The sequence below is a fragment of the Sarcophilus harrisii genome, chromosome 1 (assembly GCF_902635505.1).
Source record: "Sarcophilus harrisii chromosome 1, mSarHar1.11, whole genome shotgun sequence".
Classification (NCBI taxonomy): Eukaryota; Metazoa; Chordata; class Mammalia; order Dasyuromorphia; family Dasyuridae; genus Sarcophilus; species Sarcophilus harrisii.
In genome coordinates this window covers 346,906,659-346,930,371 of record NC_045426.1, presented here as the reverse complement: position 1 = coordinate 346,930,371, position 23,713 = coordinate 346,906,659, and the positions used below count along the sequence as shown (strand labels likewise).

At 36.1% G+C, this 23,713-nt stretch overlaps 1 protein-coding gene across 1 annotated transcript in view; it reads right to left on the bottom strand.

The window, feature by feature from the left end:
- ADAMTS12 (ADAM metallopeptidase with thrombospondin type 1 motif 12) overlaps nucleotides 1–23,713 on the bottom strand; it is a 467,290-nt gene that overhangs the window by 19,702 nt on the left and 423,875 nt on the right. Inside the window, exons 21-22 of the mRNA XM_031945878.1 lie at nucleotides 19,131–19,304; nucleotides 8,670–8,813 (exon numbers count right to left, since the gene is read on the bottom strand). Coding sequence (XP_031801738.1) covers nucleotides 8,670–8,813; nucleotides 19,131–19,304 — 318 coding nt within the window. The remainder of the gene's footprint in view (nucleotides 1–8,669; nucleotides 8,814–19,130; nucleotides 19,305–23,713) is intronic.

Below are 23,713 nucleotides of genomic sequence, written 5' to 3'. Positions count from 1 at the left end.
GGACTTGAGGATTTGAATAGCAAGAACTTTTCTCCTATGGGTCTTCAAAAAATATAGCAGTTAGCACCTGCTGGAGCAATTGTCAGAGTGCATTTCCACAGAGGCTATTCCCCAGAATAGTGGCTGCAGGCATTGGATTGAGAATATTGCTGTTTACCAGGTTCTTGGGTTCAGGGTTTGTGGCTGTCTCCATCTGGGTCAGAGAAAAGATACTGGTCAAAATGGTAACAGTAATTTGACTTTCCTGGCACATGCTGCCTCCCATTTCTCTCTCTCAATGTGCCTTACTATCTCACTTGCATTCCCCATGACTGAAAGTCAGTTGGCAGATGATGGGGATGGCTGATCCCTTTTCTACAAAAGCTGTCTCCCTGGATGAGAACTAGAAGGATGAGCAAGAAGCAGATACCAGTGACCTCGAAGAGGGAGAGTGATGCCACTCCTGCCAATCTGCCTGTTACTGACAGTTGGTCAGCAATTAGTGGTGGTGGTGGTAGTTTTCTCTCTGAAATGATTTCTCCCCTCGATGATGACTTTAGGGGTTAGCCTGGAGGCAGGTCTGGTTGATTGGGGGACACTGCATTTCCCAAGGTTCTTGGGTTCAAGGTCCTGGGCTGTCTCACAAAGGCATTAAACAAGATTTTGAGAAAGGTATAAACCAAAACAAATTCCTTCTCCTTTCACATAGATTATTCTAGTCTGGCATTTCCTTTTCTCTGGAATTCTTTTACCATATAAGAATATAGATCTATAGTTGAAAGGGGTCTCAGTGGCCATTTAATCTACTTTTTCCATTATACGGATGAGGAAAGTGAGGTGCAGGGAAGCTAAGTGTCTTGCCCAAGATCATAAAGGTAGTAAGGGGTGATGTGAGGGCAACAGGATTTGAACCTTCTGACTTCAGAGTCAAAGCTCTTTCCAATGTGCCATTCTCAGATCTCCATTTGCACTATTTCCTAAACTTATCCTTCATCTTAGCTCTGACCTACAGTTCTTCTACCGTTCCTATCATTTTACTTTTCTCCTTTCCTAATCTCAATCCGATAGCTAACAAATACCTTGTTCTTTGTTCCCTCACTCTTCATAATGCATTAAATCCCAACCTTGCATTACTTTCATTATTTGCCTCCACCCCTCCTACTCAAATACTAAACAAAAATAGAGACATTGGAATGAAGTGCAGAGTATAGATTCATAAAGACCTGAGTTCTGTTCTTACCTCTAACACTAGCTTGTGATCACAGGCAAGTCAATTAAACTCCATGAATCTCAAGTTTCCCCATTAATGAAATAAGAGGAATGAACTCAATGGCCTCTAAAAGTCCCTTCTAGGTCAAATTTATGATACTTTGATCCATCCTTGCTAACTGAGTCTATTGCAAAGTTGTTATATAATCTTAACATGGATTGTCATTGCAGCAAGGCAATTTTTTTACTCATTTTAATTGATTTGTCTGTTCCAAATATTCTCTCCTGTATCACACATTAACCCTTCTCTCTAGTTTACTCTTAGAATACTTCTGAAGAAATTGAGGCTGTAAGTTTTGAGTTTCCCCTTCTCCTTTTATCTACATTTCAAAATCCCTTGATACCATATCTATTTTCTAATCCTATTCTTCAGTTTCTGATAGAGGTAATCATCTCCTTGCAAAAGATGAACCCTCACTACATATTATTTATTTTATCCTCTCTCATCTCCTTCAGGAGATTATCCCTGCAATTATCCTATCTCAATTATTTGCATACTCTCCCTATTTGCTGCTTCCTTCTATGTTATCTATAAAAATTCTCAGCTCTCCCCATCCATAAAAATCCATCCCTCATTTGATCCAGCAATTCCTGAAAGCTACCATTCTATTTCTCCTCTCTTTCATAGCTCCTAGGAAAAGTTACCTATACTTGTTGCTTCCACTTCGTCTCATTCAGCTTATCAACTATTTGCAATCTGGCTTTTAACCCCATAAATATTGGGGTTAGACTGAAATTGAAATTCCTTTATCCAAAGTTATGAATGAGCTCTCAATCACTCAAACTGATGATTTTCTTTAGTCTCAATCCTACCTCACCTCTCTGTAGTAATTGACATTCAACTATCTTCTCTTTTTGGATACACTGGATCCTCTGAGGTTTTTTTTTCCCTTAATGCTCCCCTTGCTAGCATCTCCCCTTAACCTTCTGAATACTGCTTTTCAATCTCCTCATCTGGATCATCATCTATACATTGTTCTTTATTTCTGGGTATACTCCAATACTTTTCACCAGGAACTTTTCTCCCTCTATTTTCTCTTTTGAAGACTTCATCAGCAACTATGGACTTGAATATTATCTTTATGTATATGACTGTGTTACAATACACACACACATTTATATATGTTACATATATTATATATATATATATATATATATATATATATATATATATATATATGGAATATGTGTGTGTGCATATGTGATATTATACATTGCAAACTGGATGTCCCACAGGCAGAACAATTTCAACATACCCAAAACAGAACTCATCATCTGACTCCTTATAAATTCTATCCCCTATTCAGTGATAGGGCACTACATCTTTTTAAGCACTAAGATGAACAATCTAAGTGTTATCCTCTACTCTTCACTCTCTCTCACAGACACAATCATACTTAATCACCACATTTTGTTGATTTCTACCTTAACAGCATTTCTGGCATCTAGCCCTAGTCTTTTCTCTGCCTTAAGCCTTCTCCTCATGACAATCTATAACACAAGTTGATCATGTCACTTCATTGCTCCAAAAGATATAATAACTCCCCATAAAAAATATTACTCCCTCATTTTGGAATTTATAGCCATGAATGTTATGGCTCCAATATAGGCTTCCAGGCTAATTATACACTTCACAAAGAGTATGGTCCTGCTAAACTGGTCTTCTTGCTGTCCTTCACACATAACATGCCTTTCCCAGACTGCCTCATTCCTACCCTTCAACCCATTCAACCAAAGGGTTGAATGAACCCTTTCTCAACCTTGGCTTCTTATAGTCCCCATTTCCTTTGATATGAGATCTTTCCTGATTCCTCTTCCCTCAAATTAGCTTGTTTTTCCGTATTTATTTTGTTTGTAATTCTTTCTGTGTACACATACACACATATTCATCATGTCATCTTCTTCAACAGATCTAAGTTCTTTGAAAATAGGGGTTTTCACATTTCATTGGAGACACATTTGTGTCTCCAATAGCTGACACATGATGAAGGCTTATTAATTGAATGTTAGCTGGTTCTGATTCTCTTCTTTATATCTTATCTTAAAATATTTCTCAACTTGAAAGGCTCATCAGGGATGTTGTAGATGGAATTTATGCCATAGGCAGGAGTACTACTATTCAAAGTTCCATGTCTCTGTTTGTCTCACTGGCTTTTATGTTTCCTCTGCTGACATCTACTGTGTTACCTTCTTCTCTCAAGACAGCTACTCTCCTCCTTTTTTCTTACCCTTTTCTTCCTTTCCCTTTTTTACTTTCTTCTTCCCTTTTTCTTTTGTTTCCTTTCCCCTCTTACCTCCCTTTTTGTCTTACCCTGGATCTTTTTTTTTTAAATAGCTTTTTATTTACAAGTTATGTGCATGGATAATTTTACAGCATTGACAGTTGCCAAACCTTTTGTTCCAATTTTTCCCCTCCTTCCTCCCATCCCCTTCCCAGATGGCAGGTTGACCAATACATGTTAAATATGTTAAAGTATAAATTAAATACAATATAAGTATACCTATCCAAACAGTTATTTTGCTGTACAAAAAGAATCGGACTTTGAAATAGTGTACTATTAACCTGTGAAGGAAATCAAAAATGCAGGCGGACAAAAATAAAGGGATTGGGAATTCTATGTAATGGTTCATAGTCACCTCCCAGAGTTCTTTTGCTGTTACCCTGGATCTTTATCCCAAGTTCAACACTCTGCTCACAACTTAAAGTCAGAGATTGCTTAAATGCTAACTCAGAAACTTACTGTGAGACTTTGAGACTGTGAGACACTTAAATTTCCTGAGTTTCAGTTTTCTCATTTATAAAATAATAACAATAATAATTGATATCTAGTCTTTTAAAGTTTGCAGAGTTCTTTGTATATAATATGTATCAGACTGAATAGAAAGTGGATAGTTGCCATCATTAAAATAGCATTTCATAAAGATGTGAACCACCTTCAAAAGGGTTGAAAAAAAAAATCTTATTCAGACATCATTATCCCATAAGTCTCTGCCTCAAAGGATCTTGTGAATAGGGAGAGGGAGTGGTATTTATTGCTGATTCTCCTCCAATTGTTATGGTTACAGAAAATAAGGGCAATAACAAGTGCTAAACTAATTGTTTTCTTTAGGAAATATAAATATTTTTCCTTGACTAAGGGATGATTAACCAGACCCCATAATGATTCCATATAAGGCAGAACTTTCAAGGTTTCCAGCAGGTGCAGGCCCTGTGAGCCAATGTCCAGAGAAGCTTTGTGTATTGTGACCTTTGCACCAAAGCACTTGATTTTAAAATTTAATTTAGTTTAATTTTTTCCAGTTAAAAATCAATTTTTACTCTCTCTCCAACTTCTTCCTTTGCTTTAGAAAACAAAGAAAGAAAAAGAAAAGAAAACCCATGTTACAAACATGAAAAGCCAAGAAAAACAAATTTCTGCATTGGCCAGATTTAAAAAAAAAAAAAAACAAAAAATAACACGTCTTGTTTTGCATCTTGAGCACACTGACTTTCTTTCAGGATAAAATAGTTTATTGTTTATTTGCTGGAATCGTGAGTGGTTACTGCAGATTGCTTAATCCTTTCAGAATTTCTTGTCCTGTAAGCATTTAGCTCACTTTTACATAGCATTTTAAGGTTTGCAATTACTAAAATTATATATAAGGTATAGGGGGTTCGATGCATAAATGGATGGAGTAAGTGCACAGATGAAATTTCAATGAACAGCTGCTGATTGATTTTATACTTGCTTTTTTTTGCCTGCAAGGAGTTTTTATTTCCTAGGATTTGAAACCATAAGCCCATATATCTTATATTCCTTCTTTAAAAAAACTAGAGATCTAGATTCTAGCCTCCCTAATTAACCACAAAAGCCTTAAGCAAACATAGAATCTTTCTACCTCTTTCACATTTAACACTTTTCACTTTTAAAGCTAAATGCTTTGAGCTTCTTTAATAAACAAAAACACCATATTCACAACAATAAAACAAATTCATAGAAGAAATTCTATAATCCAACCAGAAATAGAGCAGACCAAAACATAGAACCTGTGGCTACTAGTGAGAAGGAAGTAGATTGCTTTTCTTCAGATAAATGTGTTTCTAAACATTCTTTTCCACTGCCTGTGCTAAAAGCCAGAAATGTTCTATATTTCTTTTCCACTATTACCACTAATATATCAGCATCAGCAGCTTTGCCTAAATGAAAATTGCAGAATCTATCTCCCTTAAGCAAGGAAAAAGAATTTAAATGATACAGACTAGACTTGAAAATGAGGAGACTCTTAAGAGTCTAGGTAATAGTGTCTAAATAAGGCTTTCTTTTCAACTCTATAGAACAATAATGAGAATTGAGGTTCTAAAGTAAGAAAACACATTTTAGTATTTCTATGGTCCATTTGGCTGCACAAATTCTGTTTCTGCTGTAACTATGTACTAAATGGTCACCATTCCCTTCCTTCATCATGGTATTGTGTAAAGTGTACTAGATTTCGGTTTGGTAATTAATATGTAGGCTTAGACAAATCTTTTAGCTGTTCTAAGTCTCAGTTTCTTCATTTATAAAATGAGGTTGGCTTATTTAACTCTATTATTATGTAGTATTAACTTAATTCTTGACACAAAGAAGGGTCCTCATACATAAATTATTCATAGCTGTGCATATGTGTTAGCAAAAAAGGAAACAACAAAAAATAAAACTGGAAACTAAGTGGGTAATCATGAATTATTGCTGTTGTTTTTTGTCCTCCTTTATCAAAGATGACCATGACATCAGGGAAATGATACCATGAAATGCAAGTGAATTGGATTTAAGTGAAGGTGAGCTGTGCTAAGTGCCTGCCTCACTTTCTCCTCCAGAGCCATCTGGAGATAGAGATCAGGATGACTGGAGATAGCCCTGTCTGCAAGTGGGAGGCTTAAAACCAAGATCTTTAAAAGGTTTGACTGAGGTAACACCCAATCAATGATAGCCATTGATTGGGGAGTGATTGAACAAATTACCATATAGATATATAATAGCATATATGACATAATTTAAAATAATATAAAGAAGAGAAGTATGGAAACTCAGAGCCATCTGGAGATAGAGATCAGGATGACTGGAAATGGCCCTGTCTGCAAGTGGGAGGCTTAAAACTAAGATCTTTAAGAGGTTTGACTGAGGCAACACCCAATCAATGATAGTCATTGATTGAGGAGTGATTGAACAAACTACCATATAGATATATAATAGCATATATGACACAATTTAAAATAATATAAAGAAGAGAAGTGTGGAAACACTTACAGCAATGTAAACAAAAAGAACAATTTAAAAAACCCTGAATTCTGAATAATTTTTATAGTGGGAAAAGCTTAGTCCTGGAGAAAAGATGAGAATATTCCCTTCCTTTACTGAAAAATTTAGAGTTACTGGTGGTGTATTCTGAATGTGCTATAAGAAGGAATTGATTTTTTTTTAAATTTCACTATAAGAGAATCTTCCCAGGTATATGTAGGTATCTTCAGAAATAAATATGATGTGAAAACAAAATTATATATATACACTCATATGTACATATATGTGTATGTGTATGGATTTAGGTGATTTCTAAGATCCTTAGTAGTTCTAAATCACCCCTTCCTTTCCTTAATTCTCTTTAAAGTTTAAAGGAAAACATTCTCTATAAGCACTCAATTCCTTGTGTTTTTTAAATTATAAAATCATATAGAAATGTGAGCTATGACTTGGTTAACATAGATTTATTAACCTATCATGTGCCAGATACTGTGCAAAGTATGTACCAAATTATGTACCAAATATACCAAATTCCAAAAATGCAAAAGAAGGGAATAAAGATTTATTTCATGCCTAGTCTGTACCAGACATTTTGCTAAGTGTCTTTTGCAAATATTATCTCATTTGATCCTCAGAGAATCAAATACAAGGTAGATACCATTTTATAGTTCAAGAAACTGAGGCAAACAGGATGTCAACAGTAGTTGACCAGGATCATACAACCATAAATATCTGAGCCCAGATTTGAACTTCTTGACTGAAGGCATTAACATTAAGGAGGATCAAGAAAGGTTTCTTGTAGAAGGTGGAATTTTAGTTGAGACCCAAAGGAAGCCAGGTAAAGGAAGAGGCAGAGTTAAGGAGAGAAAGACTTCTGGGCATGGAGAAAGAATGTGTAAAAATTCACAGCTGGAAATAACATGTTTTGTTTTGGATCATTAAGGAGGTCACTCAGTCTAACATGACTAAGCTTAATGCCCACAGAGCTAAAACAGTAGCTCTTAGATGAATAGATCAGCTGGGATCTTCTCTGACTGACAGCTTGTAGTCTCTACTGGTCTCTTTCTTAGAGATGGATCACGGACGTGTTGATTGCTTTGACTGGATGTTAATGAAATGGATCTGGGAAACATGGAGAATACAACAGCAAGCTAGGATATTGCTGCATGACAAAAGATGTTCCCTCAGGAACTACTGAAGGATGTGATCAATTCAGTGAGGAAGAAATGAGAAGAGAGAGCAATTTTCAGGTATGGCCAGAATAGAGACAGAAATTAAGAATGACACTCCATGTGTGAGTGACATAGAAAAGGCCAATTTGACTGAATCAAAAGGAAGAAAAAGAAAGTAGAATAAAAGAGAAAGAAAAAGAATGTAACTTAGGAAATGATGATTGCCCTATTTGAAGTCAGAAGGCCTAGACTTGAATCTTGGCCCTACAACTGATAGCTGTACAACTGGACAGATCTCTTAACCTTTCTTAAGTTCTGCATTTATAAGATAAGGATAATTAAAAGGTGCCTTGCCTGTTATAAGGGTACAGTGAGGTAATCCAATAGGTTTAAGCATCTTCTTTAAGTGAAGATCTGATCATGTCACTTTCTTACCAGTAAACTCCCTGTTGCTTCTAGAATAACATATGAACTCCTCTGTTTGGCTTTTAAAGCTTTTAACCACCTGGCTCAAATCAATTTTTCATATTTCCATATATTACTCCTCTTTCTGTGCTCTTTGATTCAGTCAAATTGGCCTTTTCTATGTCACTCACACATGAGTGACATTATTAATTTCTGTGACTCTATTCTGGCCATACCTGAATTGCTCTCTCTTCTCATTTTTTCCTCACTGAATTGATCACATCCTTCAGATTTCAACTCCAGCATAACCTCTTACACAAAGCTTTTTTTTTTTCTTCTCTACCTGTTCTATCCTGTCATTAGTGTTTTTTCTCCTAACTTCCTTGTGTTTGTTTTTGTTCTTATTTTGTTAATACTCACATAAATATAAGCTGTCTCCTACAGCAGAATGTCATTTTTTTCTTTGTTATGCCTCTGGTACATAACAGATATTTAATAAATTCTTATTCACCGTTTGATTGAATATAAACAACAATAAAAACGTAGGCAGCTGTTGGAAGAAGAAAAGGAACATAATCAAACTTACCAAATTCCATGTCCCTTTTACCCAATGGGAACAAGAATGCCTGTTACAATGCCTAGTGGAGTCGGGTCTCATCTGCCAATCACAACGGTCTCCTGGGCAATGAACCAATCTTTCTTGGATACCACCTCCACAAGTTTTGGAGCACTAGAGAGTACAAAGTAGTACGTAGAACAGAATTAGAAGGGAAGTGACTTGGAAAGAATTCTGGGAATATAGAAATTGAATTTTATAATCATTTACATGATTCTGTGGGGTTATGCTACTCAGATTTATACTGTTTTAGCTTGGGGATACTTGTGCCAAATGACATGTTGTGCAATTGACTGGGGGAAGTATCCTTACTGAATCATTCATAGTGACTAATAGCCACTGAGTGTCAATAATGAGACTAGAAATCAAAATATGGTTGAGAAAAGAAATTTCAAAAGCTAGGGAAGGAAGGATCTAAGATAAAGACAAATAATCAACAATATGGGAACAATATATCTAAGAACAGCTGTAACTAGGAATATTTTCACCTTGGGGGGCAGGGCAGTAAACATTTTTTCTTGGGGAAAGGAAATGGTCTCACATTAGGTGCAACTTGTTTTGAGATAGGGTGATCTGACCTTACTCTATGGGGTTAAGAAAGAAGGTGTTGGGACCCTATGAGAAGGATATCATGACGACTCTATGGAATATGGTGTGACTCAGGGATAGTTTTATCTTGTGTTGGTGTGGGTCAGCAGAAAACAAAGATGCCAAATTTGGTTAGTGTTATAATCATGGAGAGAAACAGTGCCCTCTCAGGGAAAAAGCACAATCCCTTCTGCCAGATATTATTGCCTTGAGAAAAAGTATTGGTCTTACCGTGCTAGTTATGACTCTAATTGGGATAACAACAAACCAGAAAGTTAAAAAAAAAAAAAAGACTGTTTAGCCCCCAAAATACCACTTATTGCTTGAACAAAGCATGGCAAGAAGTCAAAATTTAAAATTAATGTGTTTTTATTCAGATCTGACAACCCAACAAAAAGCCAGCAACACAGGATTTCATCTTCTACCATAATGAAAATTTCCTTTTCCTCTCAGCCCTATGTAGGAAGTGACAGATATTCCAATAGCTAGTGTTTCAGTAATAAACTTGTCCATGTTATGGGTAATACAGTTGAGAGACACTCAGGTAGTTCTGATATATTGGCTCTCATAAAATAAATTCAGAAAACAAGTGGGATTTTGAAGCATAAATCTACAAAATTCATGTGAGATTTTTGCTCACTTAATATTATCAGATACTTCATTTCATTTTTATGAGGTACTGGAGAAAGCAGAGAATTTACCAAAAGCAATTAAGCATAAAATAGTGAAAAATAGACAGTTATTAGTAACATCATCATAATGTACTTAGGCAAAATACTACATTAACAAGGAAATTATGCTAAATTAGTATTTCAGAACTCAAAAAGCAGCAATTAAACAATTATTTTTGAAATCCTGTACCACACTTTCTCTAGAGATAAGCTGGCTATTTCTTACTCATTTAGCTTTATTTTCTTCCTGGAAATAGCCTATTTTCTACCTGGAAAAAACAATGGTACTTATTATCATATTTATTCAGGATATTATCATCACTAAGAAAAGGCCAAAAAGCCTCAAAATTCTCCCAGCTGGAAAACAATGATTTCCTTCCCCTATTAGAAATGACAGCCAAGAGCACTATTCTTTTAAAATATAAAATTATTTATAAAGTCTTATAAAGGATAATGGATGGCATGAAGGAGGAAAGGGAAATAACAGCAAAATCACTTCACACACCAGAAGAATGGTGAGAATCTATTGAAAATTTATCATGGGACCCATAAAAGGATATATGGGTAAAACTGAAAGAAAAAAAGAAAAAAAGAAAAAAAAATTAAATCTCTTTTCCAGCATTTCAACAGTATTTTTCATCATTGACAATAGTTAAATAATCCCTGTTGTTGACAGGAGAAAATGGAGAAATGTTTTAGATGATATAATTGAAAAGAGCAGCTGATCCATATTAAGTGCCATCAAGGAATTCATGAGAGAGATGATACAACTTTTGTAATACCAGAGAAATTGAGGCAGACAGGGATTGGTTTTTAATCTTTAATATGAAGAGTTTAGGCTAGCTGGCCTCATGGGACTCTTGTCCAAAGCATTCAGCACAGATAAACTGAGGCAGGGAGCTTATATAAGCTTTTAGTTAATGAGGGTTTACACACACAATACATAACCTGAGTATACAATCTTATAAGAGAAACAAAGGCAGATAATAGAGGCAGGACACTGGGAGGATGGATAAACCATAATTCCAGGAAAGGATCATAACTTAATCCTGACAGGATAGGGATCAAGATAAGAAGGTCAATAGCAGGAGACAACAAGGCAAGGGACAATACTCAAAAGGAGGGCGAATTATCCTAGCAAGGATTGAAGTAATACACTTCACATAATGGTATGTAAAGGTGATCAGATCTCCAAGGTTTTTCCTGTTTTTTTTTAAACTCAATTTCCAGTCCTAATGGCAAAGAAGGGGAGAGGGTGGATATGGTTTTTTTATTCAGGCATCAAACATATTCACTATGGGTTATTATTCAGTATTCAATACTTTGAAAGCACTGAAGAATCCATTTCCAGGATCCCTGAAAAAAAGGAAGTTCCAGAAAGAAGGGGAAAAATCATACATGATATTATTGCCCCCAATAAATGATCTAGAAGACATCAATAACTACTGACCAACAAAAGATATGAACAGACAATTCTCAGACAAAGAAATTGAAACTATTTCTAGCCATATGAAAAGATGCTTCAAGTCATTATTAATCAGAGAAATGCAAAGTAAGACAACTCTGAGATACCACTACACACCTATCAGATTGGCTAGAATGACAGAGAAAGACAATGAGGAATGTTGGAAGGGATGTGGGAAAACTGGGACACTGATACATTGTTGGTGGAATTGTGAACATATCCAGCCATTCTGGAGAGCAATTTGGAACTATGCTCAAAAAGTTATCAAACTGTGCATACCCCTTGATCCAGCAGTGTTACTACTGGACTTATATCCCAAAGAGATCTTAAAGAAGGGAAAGGGACCTGTATGTGCAAGAATGTTTGTGGCAGCCCTCTTTGTAGTAACCAGAAACTGGAAACTGAGTGGATGCCCCCCAATTGGAGAATGGCTGAATAAATTGTGTCGTATGAATGTTATGGAATATTATTGTTCTGTAAGAAATGACCAGCAGGATGATTTCAGAAAGGCCTGGAGAGACTTACATGAACTGATGTTGAGTGAAATGAGCAGGACCAGGAGATGATTATATACTTCACCAATACTATATGATGATCAATTCTGATGGACATGGATCTCTTCAACAATGAGATGAAACAAATCAGTTCCAATAGAACAGCTAAACCCAGCGAAAGAACTCAGGGAAATGAGTGTGAACTATTATATAGAATTCCCAATCCCTCTATTTTTGTCTGCCTGCATTTTTTTATTTCCTTCACAGGTTAATTGTACACTATTTCAAAGTCCGATTCTCCTTGTGCAGCAAAATAACTGTTTGGACATGTATATATATATATATATATATATATATATATTGCATTTAACATATACTTTAACATATTTAACATGTATTGGTCCACCTGCCATCTGGAGGAGAGGGTAGCAGGAAGGAGGGGAAAAATTGGAACAAAAGGTTTTGCAACTGTCAATGCTGAAAAATTACCCATGCATATATCTACTGACCAAAATGCCTACTTTCTATTTCTATAAAAACTCTTCTTAAGAAAAATTCATACATGTATTGGAAGATGCTTGTTGAAAAGATAGGAAGAGAATATTTTGGTTCTCACAATACATTTGCTAGAGAGGTCCCATCTTTACATGATTGGTTGAAAATTCTGCTATGTTTATTATTTGCTGATTTTTTAAAAAAGCAGATAAGAGCAAAATAGAATCTTAAAAACTCTCTTTCATGGCAACTTCTATAGAAGAGTGAATGTAGTGAAGTGCCCCTTTCTTATGTGAACGTTTACTTGTTGAAAGGGACAGAAAAAGAATATTTGTATGAAAAACAGCTTGAGAAGATATAATTCAGAAAGAACTTGAAAGAAAAGCAATCCCCTTCCCCCAGAAACAATATAGTAAATAACAGCAGAAATGGCTTCTGTGCATGTTTCCCAGAAGCTAATTTACATGTGGCTTTTTATGGCTGTTCTTAAATCTTAAGTTATTCCTGGGAAACTGAATCAAATAGCTGTTTGGGAACAATTGGACAATTGCACATTAACTATTTGTGCTACATTTAACAGAAATGAGAATTTAGGGTTTCTTAATCTAAGACAGACATAAGTCACTCTATATAAGGAAGTCCTTTTTAAGGTAGGGGAGACCAAGAAGACAGGGAATAAGAAGCTAAGAAGCTGATATTAGATGCTACAGACAGAAGGAAAATCAGAAGATAAAGAAACCAGAGGAGAAAAACTAAGAGAAGGCGACATAAACAGATGGAGATAATTTCTCAAAACCCAAAGAATATATCCGAATAGCTTGGCAGTCCACCTGGGTTAAGGGAACTTCTTTTCATTCAAAGAGTAATTCTACCTAAACATTCAGCCAAGGGTACAGCCCTGGGAAGGTTTACAGATCCCAGACTTAAAATTACGCTTTGCTTTAAAATTTTTTAATTATGCTTCAGCATCCTGAAGGTAGCTGAGAAGCAGCTTTCTCTGAGGAAAGCAAAGAAATTCAAAAGAAGAATGGTTCTGCCAAGTGATGACATGTGCTGTTGACCTAGATCAAGGACTCCAAATTCTTCAGTTCTAAGTTGTGAGCTTGTGGGTGACATTTTAATGATTGCTTGATATATGTATAGGGCCTCCTCAATGAAAGCTTAGCAATGCACACAGGAAAAATCAAATGGTGGGAGAAAATCTATTGTTTAATGGCAAGTCTGCATCTGTGTAATGAAATTCCATCTCTTTGAATGGGTTACTCTCCTAACTTATCTCTACCACTTAGAACTTCTAGATCCCTTCAAGGGTCAGCTCATATGCCACTTTCTATTTAATAAAACTCTCCTGATTCTCCTAGTTCTTAGCTTTCCCCCAATTACTATCTACTTAGTTTATATATAGACTGCATTTATTTATCTGTAATCATGTTAAGTCTTCTCAGTTTTTAATCTCCAATAGAATATATATATATGTTCTTTGAGGATAGAGACTGTCTCACTTTGCCTTTGTATTACTAGTACTTAGCTGAGTGCCTAGAATGTAATAGGTGCTTAATAAATGCTTTTTGATCGTTTGAGCAATCAATCATTAGCCAATCAATATATATATATATATATATATATTTAGAATAGGAATTGCAAAAAGACAATGAATTGATCCCAAGAAAGAATGAAAAGAGTAGAATGGATTGCATTGATCTGAAACTGCTCCCTGACACCAAAATCCCTTAACTGTTGCTATATAATTTTATTTTTATTTTTTGTTTCTTTCATTGTCATTTCTTCTCCCTCCTAGTAAATCATCTTTTATTACAGATAATAATTTTTGGAGAGGAAAAAAAGTCAGCATTATTTTGAAAAAATTGGAAAATAAATGTAATATATAATACCTATGGATCTTCTACCTCCATGAAGGGGTAGATTATAGATGCCTTCGCATATGTCTTCATTTGACTCCCAGTTGATCTTTATAATATTGTTACTCTTACTTCTGATTTTTTTGTGTTTGTACTTATTCTTTTCATTTATATTTTATAGTTACTGTGTATATACACACAGAGAGACACATACATATAATATATACATAAATATGTTTTATTTGACTTTGCTTACCTCACAATATCAATTCATATAGATCTTTCCATGCTTCTATGTATTCATCACTATTATCATTTCTTAGTGCACAGTAATATTCTGTTACATTCATGTTATCACAATTTGTTTAGATATTCTCCAACTGATAGACATTTATTTTTTTTCTAATTCTTAGCAATCATAAAAAATGTTATTACAAATATTTTGAAATATATGAGGATTTTTTTCTTATCAATGGCTTCCTTAGAGAATAAACTCAGTAATAGAGTCTCTGGTTCAAAGAGTATGGACATTTTAGTTACTTTATTTGCATAATTCCAAATTGCTTTTCAAAATGTTTTTTTCCATAATCTTCTCAAACTCCACAGGCTTCTATTTGTCATTAAGTGCTGGATCATTTTCCTTTGTTTTGCAATATTGATTTATAGGTGCCTGAATTAATTGACTAGATGGGGAAGCCATTATTACTGCTTTTCTTCTTGATTTATCAATTTATATTCAGTCTTTGATTTTTCTTCTTCCTGAATTTTTGGTACTTTTTAGTCTTTTCCCTCCTCATTTATCATATCACTCACTTCCAAACTCCCTCTTCTCTGATCATGAATTGTTTGTGGGTTGCATCTCAAAGTATCTAGACTTCCTGCCACATTGGGTGATTCATGTTTCACCAACCTAAGTTTCTGTTTCAAGTGACTTGAGTAATCAAAACCGGCCTCTTTCCTTCAGGTTTGGCAGAGTGCTGGACAGCTCCCCATATACATAGGATACCATTCTGTCTACCTCTACCTCTTTTCACGCCTGTTCCTCAGTTCTCTGGGTCAGCACCAGCAGTTCAGAATCTGTTTTTGCCAGCATCACTAGTTCAGAGCTTTGCTGCACTGGTGTTTCCAGGTTTCAGCCCCTGGCAGATTTTTGCTTTTGAGTAGCTATAGCCAAGTTGTGAAGCTCAAGCAGTGTTGGAATCTTTACAAATTGTTAAGCCATTAGAGTTGATAGAGACAATAATTATCTAATTTAGTATGGTTCACTATGATTGATTTGATCTTAGAAGGAGATATTTTGGGCCAGAACTTGAAACAAGGTACTAAGTACAACTGATAGAAACAATGCTTGTGTTCACACCTTTAGAGAGCTCATAGAAGCAAGAAATATTTAAGTACTCATTGGAGTTCACATGTTTGGGAGATTTCAGGGTTTAGAAAGAGATATCTGAATTCACACCTCCCTTAATCCCTGCCTCCAGAAGGCAGAGTCAGCCTTTTACACTCAGCATAAATACAGCTCCAATGAGCCACTCGAGAGAATTTCTCCAGAACATTGACTGGGGTCGGAGAGGAGCACTCTGGGGGGAAGCCCACAAGCCCTCTCTTCGAGGCAAGAGAGATTCATTGCATCTTCCACCTTGATGTTGGCTGGAGGCTGAAGAAAGCAGAGGCAGAAGCCTCTTCTTGCAGAAGCTGCAAGAGCTCTTAGAACCAAGCAGAGAGATAGGCCTCTGAGCTAACCGGGCTATATTGAAGGACACAATAAAAGATCTGAACTTTTATCAGCTGGCTGCGATTTGGGATGATTATTTACTTGTAACTGAAATTAAAGCTGCCTCCAGAAAACATCCCCGAGAAACCCTCTCTCCCAGAGAGAACCATCATATTTTATTATTTTAAAGAAAAAGAACACCACAAAGCAGACCTCCACAGTGTAGGATTGAGATTTCAACACTTTCCACATCATTGGAAAGAGGGAGGAGGAAACTGAGATGCAGGAATGGATTTTGATGTGACATGCCCTAGGCCTCTTAATCCAGTCTTGCTGCCACTAGTGTGGGAGATGAGGGAATTTTTTTTAAACTTTGTTTTTGGGAGGGAGGAGGCAATGATTCTGTATGTTCTAGAACATGGAGACAGCAGAACTTGCTGCATCTTTACTGTATAACTTCTGTCCTGGAAAGGTCTGAAAGCTCATAGGGATCAAAGAAAATGTCTAGTCTGTCATCTTGTTACTCATGTGACCTGGAAGTGTTTTCTGATTTTGAATCATAATACAGTACAATCTAAAGAACAAAAATTTCATGTGACTCAATGGAATAAGACATATGGTGGATCTAAGGAGGCTTAAAAGAGATGATCTAAAAATATCACCAAGGAAAGTTATGATCAGAAAAGGAAATGGGCCTATGATCATATGACTATATGGATGAATGAATAAGGCTGCTAGCAATATAGGAATAGCTAACAGTTATTCTTATTTATACAACACTATTTATAAAATACTTTGAGTTATAAAATGTTTTTCTTATGTTTTTGTGCCTCACAATAACCCTATGAGATAAATATTGTAGTCAGTAAGTCAAGGACCATTTATTATGTATCTGCTATGAATGAGGCATTATGCTAAATGCTGGCAATATAAAACATGGGAAAAACAGAATCCTTGCTCTCAAGGAGCTCACAATCTAAAGAGAGACAATAGGCAAACAACCTACAAATGAGCTATTTACAGGATAAATTGGAAGTAATTAACAAAAAGAAGACACAATCATTAGGGAGGATCAGGAAAGGGTTTTTTGGTTTGTTTTTTGTGCTTTTGTGTTTTTTTATTTTTACCAGATGGGATTTTAGTTGGGACTTGAAGGAAGTCAGGAGAGAATTCTAGGCATGGGAAATAGTGAAGAAGTCAGGAAATGGATTATCTTGTGTGACAAAGAGCCAAAAGACCATGGGCACTGAACTTCAGAATACCGAGTGTGTGGGGAAGCAGAGTGAGGTATAAAAATATTGGAAAAGCTGAGGAGAGGTTCAGGTTATGAAAAATTTTGAACACCAAATAGAATATTTTGTATTTGATCATAGAAATGATAGAGAGCCATTTGAGTTTAATCAAAATGATGATTTAGTGGGAAGATCATTTTGCACAAAGATAATTAACCCCTCCAAAAAAAACCCCACTAAATAACCCAGAAACCTAGAATGTTTAGAACAGATCATCACACCTAGCTACAGAGAACAATAGTTCTGTCACTAAGGATGCTTCTTAGGAAAGAGAACAAGGACCAAATCATGCCTTGATCATTAGCAAAGTGGTTGCAATCATTTTTAAAGGACAATGATCCGTGATGCACTTAGTCAGAATGAAAATCAAAACAAACCATTTAGCACAAATATCAATTGTCCTTACAAGGACAATGTGAAGGAAGCATGTGATATGATCCATGATAGCTCCCTACAAGGAGGGGGAAGACGAAAGGGTGAAGGCTGTAGATGTTTGGCAGATAAAGTGATTTGGAAGAATCCTGTAATTCTGCAATTGAATAAGAAAACAAATCTGAAGCAAGGCACAAACAGCATTATAGACCTATTTTGGTTCTTCTGATAAGACTTTTCAATGGATACCTTGTTTTCTTACTTTCTTACTAGCCTTTTTTCTATGTACTATTCCTTTGTGGTTATTCCACTGGATTATTGGAAATAGAAGCTCCTCAATTCCAGTCTTCTCATGGCCCTGGCCCTCAAGGTTCAAATTTCAGATCTCTTCAACAGAAATACATGTCTTAATTGGTGGTTGAGTAAAATCTCACCTCAATCCACTTTATCTAACCAACCCTAGAATTTGCTCCACTACCATATCATCTTTGACTAACATAACAGGTCCACACAGTGTAGGTATCTTGTCAATGTTCTGATCCTGGACAAATACATTTCTTATGATCCTTCCCTCCTTTTTACTTCTTGACCTGGTAGCAATATTCAAATCAATACTGCCCTTGCTACCAGAAGGGTAATAACATCCTACTGCCCTTTGGTTCCACTCACAATCTCTGTCATTGACTAGATCAAAACTCCTTACTCTGGCCACCAGTGTCTGTCATTTATAGAACACAAGCTCCTTAAGGAAAACAGCTTTTTCATGATTATATGTCTACCTTGGGCAGCTAAGTAGTGCCCTGATGTACAGAATGTGAGCTTGGAGTCAGGAAGACTCAACTTTTTAAGTTCAAGTATGGCCTTAGACACCTACTAGCTGTGTGACACTGGGGCAAGTCATTTCACCCAGTTTGCTTCAATTTCCTCATCTGTAAAATGACGTGGAGATAGAAATGGCAAACCATTCCAGTACCTTTGCCAAGAAAACCCCGAATGGAGTAATTAAAAGTCAGGCAAGACTGCAACAAGTGAACATGTGTATCCTAGTGCCTAGCATGGTACCCAAGACACATTTGGTTAAGCCCTAATCAAGCATTCAATCTTCTTATTATCCATAATAACAAGTAAATGCTGTTGCATATGCATACTCATTCTAAGCACACATATAAATTCAGATCCATTTTAACTTTTCCCATAAAGGGCATGTTATCATAAGGGATATAGTGTACTATGACTACTGGAGTCAGTGAATCTGGGTTCTATTTCAGTGAGAAAAAGGACAAATTATTTAACCTACCGAAGCCCCAGTTTCTACACTTGTAAAATTAGGAAGAGGGCTGGACTAGGTATTCTACAAAGTCCCTTATAGCTCTGTATCTATGATCCAAAGTCTAGCTATGTGTCTTTCTTGAATTTGAGGTTCAAACAGAGCTATTAACATCTCCCTGCAGTTTCTAAGAGGCTGTGGTCACCCATTGTACCTGGCTCCAGGGCTCTGTTTTCCATTCTTGGCAGGGCTCCATGTTACAAGTGGTGCTCAACTGGGGCTTATTTTCAAGTAATTGACAGTGAAATGGCCTCAGGTTTCGGTGGTCATGGCTATTCACACATCGAACCTCCCGGGCCTTGATGCCTCCACCGCAATCCCGGGAGCACTGGAGGGAAGCAAGAGCAAAGAGAATAAGTGCTGGATAGTCTTAGCCCACTTGTTTCATGGGCAGTATCTTCTTAAACAGCAAGCTGTTCATGAGGCTATTGGACAGCTCCTCCTTGCTCATAGTTAAATAACAACATTTACTTTTAGGAAGAAAGAATAACTTAGTCTTAAATAAAATTACTTTAGTCCCTTTGAAAAGAACACAAAGTGAGATCAGAGCAACATTTTTTTTTATTAAAGCTTATTTTTCAAAACATATACATGGACAATTCTTCAACATTAGCCCTTGCAAAATCCTGCGTTCCACTTTCCTTCCCCCTTCCCCCATGCCCTCCCCTAGATGGCAAATAGTCCAGTATATGTTAAACATGGTAGAAATATGTTAAATTCAACGTGTGTATACATATTTATACAATTATCATGCCACAAGAAAAAAAGAGAAGCAAAGTAAAATGCAAGCAAAGAACAACAGAAAGAGTGGAAATGCTATGTTGTTGTCCACATTCATTTCCCATAGGTTTCTCTCTGGGTGTAGCCGATTCTCTTCATAATTGGATAATTGGAACTTGTTTGAATCATCTCATTGTTGAAGAGAGCCACTTCTTTCAGAATTGATCATTGTATAGTATTGTTGTTGCTGTGTATAATGATCTCCTGATTCTGCTCATTTCATTTAGCATCAATTCATGTAAGTCTCTCCAGGCCTCCCTAAACTCATCCTGTTGGTCATTTCTTACAGAACAATAATATTCTATAACATTCATATACCATAATTTATTCCATCATTCTCCAATTTATGGGCATCCACTCAGTTTCCAGTTTCTTGCCACTACAGAAAGGGCTGCCACAAACATTTTTGCACACGTGATTCCCTTTCCCTCCTTTAAGATCTCTTTGGAATACAGGCCCAGTAGAAACACTGCTAGATCAAAGAGTATGCACAGTTTGATAACTTTTTGAACATAGTTCCAAATTAGAGCAACACTTTTTATCTCCTAATATAGACAATATGCATACCGAGAAAATGTGTCAAATTTTAGTGCTTGTCAGCCCATCATATGGGGCCAGCCATGAAACTGAAAGTGAACTTGAAACAAAGCAAATGGAAGTCTCCATAAATTTAAGGTTTTGGTCTACTTTTGACTTTGTTACAAAATGACTTTCCCTGCTGACCTTCCTGCCCTAATTCTTTTTAGCATAGGTATGTATACATCAATAGTCACCTCAAGTTCAGTTAAGTATTTTATATGTGAAATCTAGTTTCACATTTCCCTCATTATTATGGAGGTTAACAATTATGAATAATAAAATAATCTACATTTTCTTTTCTTCTTTGTCTTAAGATAACTTAAAATAAGTTTTGAAATCCTTATTTTTTCTTTACTTCATTAGAGTCCAAGTAACCATTTTCAGGAAGCTGGACCACACCATTTCTACCCTGAGACATGAACACCTGAAACATATCAACCTACAATTCCCCCTTTCATTTCCTTTAGGGAAGGGAGGTAGATCACTCCATCTTACCTATAGCCATGAAGACTTTTTTTTTAAACTCTCTCTTATGAAGGGCTTCCCCCCACCCTACCTCAACCTTTCCAGGGACCACTCCCCTACCTAAAAAGATCTCATTCCATGGGGCAGCTAGGTGGTGCAGTGGATAGAGTATCATCCCTGAAGTCAGGAGGACCTGAGTTCAAATCTGGTCTCAGACACTTAACTCTACCTAGCTGTGTGATCCTGGGCAAGTCATTTAACCCCAATTGCTTTAGCAAAACAAAAAAACCAAAAAAACCTCCTTCCTGCTTTGTGTTAAAAACAGACCTGATAGAGTATGGCACAAAGCCATATAAATGCTTGTTCCTCCCCTCCCTCTGTATCATCACCATAATCTTACATAGATTGAACATAGAAAAGATCATTTTGCCAATACTATCCCTATTATAACAAAAGAAAGGATTCATCTGCCCATTTACCTTTCTCTGGCTTTAATATTTAAAAGATCTATGACCACCTTCTGCTAAACACCTGAACTTGTGGGTCCAAGACTATCCACACCCAGAAGGTAAAAGAATACAGGACAGGGCAAATAGCCTTTGTCCTAGATTCAAAAGTTGGCAATTATTTGCTAATGCTGGTCTTATTGATTCTTTAGTGTGAAATTTGTAAAATTTTAGAGTCCAGGGCATTTTGGAAGTGATTAAATACAATAACCTCCTCTTATAGAAGAGAAAAACTGAGAATTCAGACATTTGCCTAAGGACATAAGGGAGCCAGAACCAGGACTTAAAACTTGTTCTTCTGACTACAATTTCAATGTTCTTTCAATTGTATGCTATCTCTCCTTGACTTTGAATGTTATCCATCTGCTTTCCTAGACTTATGGTACCTTTTTGAACAGTGGTATTTGGATATGACCTCTAAACTACCCAGATTTTCAAAATCTTCTAGAAACCATAGCTCTCTCAGCTCGCAAAAGTCTTCATTCACCCAAAGGCAACTCGGATAATATCTTTCATACACTGAACAGTAGCTGCTAATTCATATCCTTCATGCCCCCTGTCAATGATAATTGGGTTACTATACTTTTTAATTAAGGAAGATGTACTCTTACCAAGGGCATGCCCCCGGCTGCTACCATATTAATACTTTATCATTTTGGTTCTGTGTTCTTGGCCCCTAGGCCATTTCACTCTGTCATTTCACCAAAAGATTTCTTCTTCCTTTGGTCACTGAATGAATAGGTTCAATGGAAAGAATATTGGATCTGTAGTCAGAAAAATGGAGGTCCAAATTCCAGCTATGCTGCATCTTACTTGGCTGAACTTGGGATAGTCATTTAGCCTCTGTAAAATGGGGAACAGACTGGGTTGAATTAGACAATCTTTAAGATCTCTTCAAACTTTGAATTTAGAATCCTAAGAAGTGATACTGAAATATTTCACTTCCCTTCTTTCTCTGATGTACTGGAGAAATACTCCACAAGTATTCTAGCTTTCAAGTCCAGTCAAGACATAGATGGTTCTGGAGGGGAAAGTGAGGTAGATGACCTTGCACAGCCTTCCTCATTTAAATCCAATTCACTCAAATGACAAGGCGTCACCTCCCTGATGTTATGGTCTTCTTGGAGAAAGATGAACAAACAACAACAACAACCTCTTAACATATAACTAGGGAAGACAGTAAGAAAGTAGGCATGGGACAGATGGCTATTTCTCACCTTCTATAAAGTGTGTTTGTTTTCTCACTGGGGAAAAAAAGGAAAGAAAGATCATCCTTGATCCAATAGCTCAAAAAACACACTATAAGACTCCTATTTTCCTGTAGTGCAGTGAGCACCTCTAAAAGAAAACTGCCAATTTAAAATTAGCATCAAAACAAACGAGGAAGTGTAGTAATGACTTCCACATAAACAGACTCCAGGCAAATATAATAGTGCAAAAAAAAGTGAGAATTCTTTTTTTTAATAAATTTTCAAGACTTTCATAGACTAAGGGGTCTTCTGACTTTTGGTACTTGTTGCCATGGTCTCTTCATAAATTTATTTTTAAAATTAGCCTTTTTTTTGAGAAAGAATATGTTTATTTACAAAGAAATGAAATATTAATATACTAAATAAAGTAATTGACTAAGATGCTCCCTGGTTATTTTACTCTATTACATTCTCAAAAGCTCTAAGATTGAGTTAGTAAGAGGGAAGTGATGACATATTAAATCACTCCACTCCTAATACTGTTTTGCCTTTGTGTGCTGAATGCCAATTGCCTAAGTTCATCTCTACAGTGCTCAAATAAGTGTCTTTTTAAAAATAAAATCTATGCACTTCCTAATGAAAGGGGACATGAATCAGACAGAGGACAGGGACTGAACTAATGAAAAAGGTTGACAATGTAATCATTGTTACTGACCAGGCCCAATAATTTTCCAGCTACTGCAGTGCAGTTACTCAACTGATATAATTTCCAAACCAAATCAAGTTAAAATGACAAATGCCACTGGCTGGTTGGAGCCAGTGGTGAGACTGAAATGAAATCACAGTTCTCTCTTCCTGGCGTTTTTATGATCTATGAAATCATTTTTCTGTATTCAAGCTGATTTCTTAGAGTTAAAAAAGTGCCCAAGACATTAAATCTATACCAATAGCCAGAAAAGATGTTTAGCTTATTATTATATTTCGACATCATTGTCACACAGAAACACTAGTCTTAAAAACTTAAAGTCATATACTAAGATAAGGTAAAAGTGGAGGGCAGTATGGGAGGATAAAAATCAGTCCTGACAGCTGTCTATCTCATTTGAGATCCAAAGTCAATAATATTGTGAATGACAAATGGTCATAATGGTCATTACTCTAAGTACATTTAGATTATATTATTTAGTCACTATCCCTACTCTTTCCTTCTCTATTTT